This window comes from Otolemur garnettii, unplaced genomic scaffold (genome assembly GCF_000181295.1).
Source record: "Otolemur garnettii isolate 467f Iridium unplaced genomic scaffold, OtoGar3 scaffold00325, whole genome shotgun sequence".
Classification (NCBI taxonomy): Eukaryota; Metazoa; Chordata; class Mammalia; order Primates; family Galagidae; genus Otolemur; species Otolemur garnettii.
The window spans coordinates 144,004-152,958 of NW_003852720.1; the positions used below are offsets into that span (position 1 = coordinate 144,004).

General features: G+C 48.0%; 2 protein-coding genes across 2 annotated transcripts in view; one reads left to right on the forward strand and one right to left on the reverse strand.

Annotated features, from left to right (window-relative positions):
* The window catches only part of LOC100953858 (target of EGR1 protein 1), a 4,802-nt gene extending 4,390 nt beyond the window's left edge, over window positions 1-412 (forward strand). The window contains exon 7 of the mRNA XM_003803537.3: window positions 405-412. Coding sequence (XP_003803585.1) covers window positions 405-412 — 8 coding nt within the window. The remainder of the gene's footprint in view (window positions 1-404) is intronic.
* Window positions 1-8,955, reverse strand: part of TESK2 (testis-specific kinase 2) — a 119,784-nt gene continuing 110,829 nt past the window's right edge. Inside the window, exons 5-10 of the mRNA XM_023509057.1 lie at window positions 4,036-4,118; window positions 3,479-3,563; window positions 3,131-3,214; window positions 2,834-2,920; window positions 1,813-1,930; window positions 1-1,516 (exon numbers count right to left, since the gene is read on the reverse strand). Coding sequence (XP_023364825.1) covers window positions 807-1,516; window positions 1,813-1,930; window positions 2,834-2,920; window positions 3,131-3,214; window positions 3,479-3,563; window positions 4,036-4,118 — 1,167 coding nt within the window. The 3' untranslated portion in view covers window positions 1-806. The remainder of the gene's footprint in view (window positions 1,517-1,812; window positions 1,931-2,833; window positions 2,921-3,130; window positions 3,215-3,478; window positions 3,564-4,035; window positions 4,119-8,955) is intronic.

Genomic DNA, 8,955 nt, shown 5'->3' on the forward strand with positions numbered 1-8,955 from the left:
GCTCTGTAAGGACAGACTTCCTGAAGCTCCAGGCATAGCAGGAAGGGAAGAAAATCAGTCCATTTAACTAATTGAGTATATCACATGTTGACAAATACATAGAGCAGGCCCTAGGGCCTACAGAACCAGCCCCACTCCCAGCCACAAGGTTGAAAGTTTTATGGGACAGAACATTAAGACTTCTTTATAAATATGAAAATAGATTAACTGGAAAAGGTTTTTGAAAAGGTTAGCTAAGAGCCATGACCACCACACTGCCTTGCCCTCCCCTTGCATAGAAATGTAGTGATGTGGTCTGACCATGCAGGAAGTGCAAACAGCAATTATTCAAGTGTCTTAGACGTACTGGCAAGAAGCACCCCAGTCTTTAGCTCTGAGAAACAGCCATGCCCTGCTCTTTATAGCCTCCTAGTCAGCTCTGTATTCCATCTAGTAGCCTTACATGCCCTAAAAAAGGGCAAGGGACTGAATTGGTGTGGAGGAAAAAACCATAGGTCATAGCTGTCTACCAGCTCAGCCTAGAACTAGGGGGTCCTCTGATCCTGTATTGAGGAAGTGCACAGGGGGTCTGGTGGGGACCAGAGCTCTTTGCTGGATTTGAGAGGTTTGGTGTCAGATGTTGGCCCTAACTAGGAAAGCCTCTCACTGCTATCATACATAGTAAGCACTGGGAGCCCAAAAGTTGAACCCGCCTTAGCCTAGCCTACCTGCTTTGTGGGCTCCAGGGAAAAGTCAAAGCTGTGTACCAAGGGGGCCTTATGGCTTCAGTGGAAGATCCATCCAAATGTGAGGCAAGACTAACTCCCTCACCCATCCTGCTCTCCTTGTGTTTGTAGGCCAATGCTTGTTATGGAGAAAGGGGCTGGAGCCAACCCTCTTGGCCTTTCTTCTTCTACCTCCATCTCCTCAGAGGCACCTGCAGAACATGGACTAGTCTCCTGGGGCCTGGGTCCAAAACCGTTTTCTTCCTGAAGACTGGAGCAATCCATGGCCTCATGGGCTGGAACAGATGCCCTGAATGGTGGGATCTCCTTTACTCTGTACTTGAGACTACTGAGGCGTGGTGGGGGCCCATCAGATAGTGATTCTTCCTGGCCCACAAATGGACAGGCTTGTTGACGCAAGAATTCAGGTGAACCAGGCAAGGACCGCCACCGACGAGCAGGTGGGGGCAGGGGCTCCTGCCAATCAGTCAAAGGCATAGTTCCAGGCCCTGGTGCATCCAGGTCAAATACCAGGGAGATGACAGACTTACTGGGTAGGTCAAAGAACTTGATCTTGCCACCCTTGAGATCTTGGCGAGCACTGAAAGGGTTGACTTTGGGGCTATGGGCAGTACCATCTCGTGGCCGGTAGTAGGGGTCCAAGACACTCACTGTACGTGGGGGTTTACCAGACAAGATGTCTGACTGGCTTCGAGACAGCCAGATGGTACGTCTTGGACGCGGTGATTTGTGGGGGATCTTGTCACCCAGTGAGCTCAGACGCTTCACCCCAGGTACTTTCTCCAAGAGTCCTAAACAATAGAGAATCAAGTCTGGGTTACTCTCACTATTCATAACAAATAGAAGCAGTACTTTACCACAAAGTGTTTTCATTCCAAAACCAAAAATGGTTATCAATGAAGAAACAGAGGGAAGTGATATGCCAACTCATAGCTCCTAGAGAGAGTCCAGTATTTTTTCCATCATCTTTCCTTCCCTCTTTGCTTCTGGACCTGGCATCTTGGCAAACATAATCTTAGAGGGCAAGGACTCACACCCTAATTTCCTCCCTTGGGGTCAGGGTTGGATTTCTGGTCTAATCTCTTACCTTTGGCTATAGGCTGTACCTTCTTATCTCTTTCTTGCTCTTCTTCCCGTAAGCGGCTCAGAATTTCCTCCAGGGTCTTCCCAATCTCCACGAAGGATGGGCGCAGTTTGGGGTCCATCTGTAGGCATCCACAACAGCCATTAGCCTTACCCTCCATCTCCACCCCATTTGAGTCAGTTTCTGGCATCTTTTAAGATTCAAAGTACAGCTAAGAGATCTTTTCTGAAAGCCCCAAGTAATGAGGATGATTTCCAGGGCTAAGGTCTAGGAAGACATTGCCTACCATCTCCCCCATCAGTTTCCTTTATGTGTATTTCTTAGTGGCACAGGACCCTCCAAAAGTTTGGCTTATTCTATTAAGTTCTGCTGCTGGGCACCAGGCACATACACCAGAGGTGGTGGGTTTGAATCCAGCCCGGGCCTATCAAACAATAATGACAACTATAACCAAAAAAAAAAAAAAAAGCCAGGCATTGTGGCAGGTGCCTGTAGTCCCAGCTACTTGGGAGGCTGAGGCAAGAGGATCGCTTAAGCCCAAGACTTTGAGATTGCTGTGAGCTGTGACACCACAGCACTCCACCCAGGGCGACAGCTTGAGACTGTCAAAAAAAAAAAGTGCTGCTGCTATTCTGGGGGCTACCTGATCAAAGCCTACCACTTGGTCATGACAAGTAGGTCCAGCCCCCCAGAGCTCTGTACACAAAGGCAGACAAGAACCTTTCTCATGTGTCTAAGGATCAGATGGATCCACCATCCAACAATCAACCTGACCATTGCCCCATCAACATCCAAGGCAGGAGTGGTAGGTCTATCCTGCTAGCTGAGGACCAGATAATATAGAACAAAGCTTTCTTTCATTGGTCCAGGGCTCTGGAGACCCCCCAAGAGGCCCAGAGGGAGGAGGTGGTATGGTTGTCACCCTCCAGTGAAAATGAGGTTAATTATCAGCCTCTACAGTCCTAACCAGGTAATAAGGATTCAGCCAGCTCCTGATGAAAGCCAAGGGAAGAAAGACACTCACATTACAGCAGTTGAAGGTGAGCTGCAGAAAGTCTGGGGGACAGTCTCCCACCATGTGCTGGAAAGCGTCATAGTCCAGCCCGAAATTCTGTGGATGGGTATGGTGGGGAAGGTATAGTGGACATGGGTAGACAGATCATTAATCCCCACCACCACCCTGGCCTGCTCAGAAGAGGACAGAAGCTGCCCCTGAAAAGCCACAGACTGAGTTCTAGCAACTCTACCCCAAGGACAAAGCAGTTGAATAGCCTCAAACCATCCCCATCCCAGTGGCACTGATCCCAAGCCTGCAGCTCACCTCTGTGCGGGGAAGATAGTCCGGATCAGCCTGGATGCGGGCGATGATCTCACAGAGGATGATACCATAAGAGAACACGTCTGCCTGGGGGATGGTCAGACCTTGGTTTCCCTCTCAATAGGGTGAGGGGTAAGATACCTGCCCCTCCATGCTAACAGCTCAACCCTGGGCTCTATTGCCATATGTCATCTGACCCATCCACTGGGCAGCTGCCACGTACTAGCACTGCTCTTATGAAGAACATTCTGAACATAAAAGGTGATCCTGGACACTTTTTACTAAGAGTAGATTCTAAGGAGAACCAGGCCTTGAGATCCCCCAGACTTACCTTCTCATTATAGGGCTTACCTTCTCATTATAGGGCTCATCTCGGAGAACCTCAGGTGCCATCCAGAAGGGTGAGCCCACTACAGCCAGCTTCTCACACCCCATGCTGTGAGGTGAAGATTATGTAAAAAATGAGCTTGCTGCTGCCTGGCACAATGAGCTCTTTTTTTTTTTTTTGAGACAGTTTCACTATCTCGCCCTCTACTAGTAGAGTACCGTGGTGTCACAGCTCATAGCAACCTCCAACTCTTGGGCTTAAGCGATTCTCTTGCCTCAGCCTCCCATGCAGCTGGACTACAGGTGCCCACCACAATGCTGGGTTATTTTTGTTGCAGTTGTCATTGTTGTTTTAGCTGGCCTGGGCCAGCTTCGAACCCACCAGGCTCAGTGTATATGGCTACTGCTGTAACCCCTGCGCTACAGGGGCTGAGCCAATGAGCTCTTTTGGCCAATAGGAATTCCTCTTTCCCAAGGACTAGGACTGACCAAATTTAGGGAGCTGTGGTTGAACGTGACCTAGTGCTGGGATTTTCCCTTAGCTTCAGCCCCTTCTCCTCAGATCCATTACAGCTACTCACCTGACATCAGGGATCTTCTCAGCCAGGCCAAAGTCAGCAACCACTGCAGAATAACCATTCTCATCCCTCTTTATCAGGCAGTTCTAGAGTTCCCAAAGAAGAAAAAGCTAAGGTGGCCCAGACATAAGGATCATCTACCATAGCTATCACCCAACCCTCCCTTCCTATCACAGGGCACTTTGTCCTCTGCTCTTTGGTGAACCACACTCTTAGGCTGACCCCAGTGGTCATATCTGGGGGCTATAAGCCATGTGAGATGAGTTAGTCCCTAAGGTTCACTTCATACTCCAAGCACAAATATTTGTTTTGTCTTTCTAAGTGCTAAGCATGGCTTAAGTGCTAGAGATACTTCAATGAACAAAACAAATATTCCTGTCCCCTTGGAGCTCATATCTACTGGAAGAAGACAGACTATCAGACTCCAGCCTTCCTCTTTCGTCAGAATGCAGAGACCCAAAAACCCAGGCCTGACCTTGCCAAGTTAATATATGGATACACTTTCACTGTCCACAGGATCACCACCAACCTCCCCCCTCTGACATTAAAAGTCTATGATCTAGGGTGGTGCCTGTGGCTCAGTGGGTAGAGCGCTGACCCCATATACTGAGGGTGGCGAGTTCAGATCCGGCCCTGGCCAAACTGCAACAAAAAGAAGAAATAGCTGGGTATTGTGGAGGGCGCCTGTGGTCCCAGCTACTCAGAAGACTGAGGCAGGAGAGTCGCCTAAGCCCAGGGAGTTGGAGGTTGCTGTGAGCTGTATGACACCATGGCTCTCTACCATGGGCGATAAAGTGAGACCCTGTCTCTACAAAAAAAAAAAAAGTCTATGATCTGACTCCATCTAACTGGCTTACTCCCTACACCCCTGCTCCTAGTGCCCCTACACACATATCCTCACAGACAAGCTTGGCTTATCAAGCCTAGCAGGGCCTTCCAGTCTTTGTCTCTGTTTATACTATTCGTTTGCAATATGCTCCTAATTAGCCTTTTCACCTAAGAAAATTTTATGTCCTGGCTCGACACCTGTAGCTCAGCGGCTAAGGCGCCAGCCACATACACCAGAGCTAGTGGGTTCGAATCCAACCCAGATCTGCCAAACAACAATGACAACTACAACCAAAAAATAAAAATAGTCAGGCGTTGTGGCAGGCACCTGTAATCCTACCTACTTGGGAGGCTGAGGCAAGAGAATCGCTTAAACCCAAGAGTTTGAAGTTGCTGTGAGCTGTGATGCTATAGTACTCTACCAAGAGCAATGAAGTGAGACTCTGTCTCAAAAAAAAAAAAGAAAAGAAAAGAAAATTTTATGTCGTTTAAGGCGAGCTACCTCTTCTGCCCTCACCCTCTCATCTCAAGCTCCTTTAGCTTCTCCTCTAAGCACTTCCTCTGACAGTCCAGCAGGGAGGCTGTGAGCTCCTCAGGAGCCGGTTCTGGTTTGGGCTTGTCTTCCTCACAGTATTTAATTCATGGGAGAGGCTGAGGACATGCTCACTGAGCAAATGCTGCCCATCTTCAGAGAAAGGATGAACCCAAATGACCTATAAACAAAGTAGCTCTCCCCAAATAATTGCGTTCAAAACAGCCTATACCACTGTGACTCAAGAGGCACCTCACCCCAGCCCCCTTCCTCCAGAGGCAGGGATATTTGGCTTATAGAAACATTTCTGGGGCCAGCAAGACCCTGTCTGACCCAGGCCAGCCCTCCTTCCTCCTTGCTAGCCTTGGCTTCTAACTGATAAGATGTTGCCAAGTCACTCCTGCTTATACCACATGTGTATTCAATCCCTTACACTGGCCCTGACTACACTCTTCCATTCTCCAAGCTGGAAGGATCCTATGATTCCATCACATCTTTTCCTGCCCTGGATCCCAGGGAGAAATGCATCATCTCTGGCTTCCAGGCAGGATGGCCTCCGTGCTTGTCCTGGCTTTAGCCCTCTCATAGGCCTGCTGCCTCAGCAGCCTGGCGCTCTGACCGACTATGAGAAGATGGACCCTAGGCCAGCCTGCCCATCAGCCAAAGCCCCACCTTTGGGCAACAGCCTGTGAGGCAGTGGCTGGTCAGATTTGTCACCTAATTGTCTCCCCTCTTATAACATGATTTCCTAGAGTAAGCAGTAACAGAGAAAAGAGGTAACTTTTTTCAGGTTCAAAACCAGCCCAGGCTCTATAGCTGCCTGGCTCTAGCTCCTCTTTGACCTCACTCCTAGTGTAGTACATTATACTACAGAAGAGTGACTTACATGTTTGCCCCTTCAAGGATAAGGAAAGATCCTGTTTATCTCTGTATCTCTAACCAGCATGGGCATTTGGCAAAGGTTTATTAAGTGAACATTTGGAAAAATGAATAAATAAATAAATGAACGTTTGGCCTAATGACTGAAGCAACTAAGCTGCTGGGGGGATTTTTGGAGACAGTCTCAAGCTGTTGCCCTGAATGGAGCACCATGGCATCATAGCTCACAGCAACCTCCAACTCTTGGGCTCAAGCAATCCTCTTGCCTCAGTTTTTCTATTTTTTAGTAGAGACAGGGTCTTGCTTTTGCTCAGACTGGTCTCAAACTTCTGAGTTCAAGCTATCCACCTGCCTCAGCTTCACAGAGTGCTAGGATTACAGGGGTGAGCTGCGGTACCCGACCCCAACTAAGCTGCTTTTAAAAGCATGTATGAAATGTGAACACTAATCATACATTTGACTCCATAGTAAGGACAGAGCTAACAAAGGCCTCAAAGAGTGGCCATGGTGGCTCAGCAACTGTAGCTCAGCAACTAGGGTGCCAGCCACATACACTAGAGCTGGCGGGTTTGAACCTAGCCTGGGCCTGCCAGACAACAATGACAACTACAACCAAAAAAATAGCTGGGTGTTGTGGCCGGTGCCTGTGGTCCCAGCTACTGGGGAGGGTGAGGCAAGAGAATCGCTTAAGCCCAAAAGTTGGAAGTTGCTGTGAGCTGTGACACCATAGCACACTACCGAGGGCAACAAGTAAGACTCTGTCTCAAAAAAAAAAAAAAAAAGAGCAGCCATGGAAACCCTCACACATTCTTCAGAACTAAGCCAGAACAGACACCTGAGAGAAGTTCCTAAGGTATCCTAATAGCTGAACACTGAGTACTGACATTGAATAAAACCATCTGAGCAAAGAAATGCCAAGTCCACTTGTTAGTGTTTGCTCTAAGCTAAAGCTGTTTCTGCAAAAACAACAAAAAGGCTTTTAGGCTCAGTGCCCGTAGTATAGTGGTTATGGCGCCAGCCACATACACCAAGGGTGGTGGGTTCAAACCCAGAAGCTAAACAACTGCAACAAAAAAATAGCCAGGCATTGGGGCTGGCGCCTGTAGTCCCGGCTACTTGGGAGGCTGAGGCAAGAGAATCGCTCAAGTCCAAGAGTTTGAGGTTGCTGTGAGCTGTGACGCCACAGCACTTTACCCAAGTGACATAGACTCTGTCTGGAAAAAAAAAAAAGGATTTCAATGTTCCAATCTTTCCCCTCAACCCCAACAAACTCCATAAACCCAGTTAGGATCAGGTAGGAAAAGACTGATTCTACATCTCAAGAAAGGTGAAGACATTCTTTTCACAGCACAGGGAGATCAGTGACTAAGTTGCCTTCCTAAATGCCTCAGGGACTACTATAGTCCAAGCCTCTTAGAAGATTATCTGTTTGGGGCAGCACCCATAGTTCAGTGGGTAGGGCACCAGCCACATACACCAAGGCTAGTGGGTTTGAACCTGGCCCAGGCCAGCTAAAACAACAATGACAACTGCAACAAAAAAAATAGCCAAGTGTTGTGGTGGGCACCTCCCAGCTACTTGGGAGGATGAGGCAAGAGAATCACTTATGCCCAAGAGTTTGAGGTTGCTGTGAGCTGTGACACCACGGCACTCCTCTAGCCAGGGCAACATCTTGAGATTCTGTCTCCAAAAACAAAACAAAACAAAACAAAAAAAACAATGATCTGTTTTGCTGTCCCATCCCTTGCCCTCGACCCCACCATGTGATTCTGTACCTTTACTATATAGCTCTTATATAATGACCTCCTCATTTATCTATCTCCACAACTAGACTAAGAGCTCTTGGAGGGTACAGACTGGATTTTAGTCATTTCTATGTCTCCAATACTGGGTCCTAATAGTATAGTATAAATGATTCTCAGAAGCCGTTTTTTTGTTTGTTTGTTTGTTTGTTTGTTTGTTTTTGCAGTTTTGGGCTGGGGCCAGGTTTGAACCCACCACCTCCAGTATATGGGGCCGGGGCCCTACTCCTTTGAGCCACAGGCGCCACCCAATGGTTCTCATTTTAAAAGATAACTCCAGGGTGCCCTAATAGCCACTCTCTACAACCTTCCAGCATTCAACTTTGTTCCTAATTCATGTTTTCTTCACTCTCTGAAAACTGGCATTTCTTTTCCTAAAATAAGGTGGCATAGCCTAAGACCATAGCTAGATAGGCTTTCACTCTGGTGAAGTCACCAGAGTGGCTTCATTTTTTTTTTTTTAGAGACAAAGTCTCGATTTGTTGCCCTCGGTAGAGTGCTGTAGCATCACAACTCACAGCAACCTCCAGCTCTTGGGCTTAGGCGATTCTCTTGCCTCAGCCTCCCAAGTAGCTGGGACTACAGGTGCTTGCCACAATGCCCAGTTATTTTTCTGTTGCAGTTTGGCTGGGGCCAGGTTCACACCCACCACCCTCGGTATATGGGGCTGGTACGCTACTGACTCAGCCACAGGCGCTGCCCACCAGAATGGCTTCTATGGAGTCAACATAGAACAAAAAACAACTAGGAACTAAAGGTACAATTCATAATTCATACATATACCCCCAACAGTACCACAGATCAGCAGTGCTTTCTGATGCTAGGCAGTAAGGGTATTAAGAAGAAATGAACTGCTCTCTCAGCTGCCTTCAAGAGTCAAGG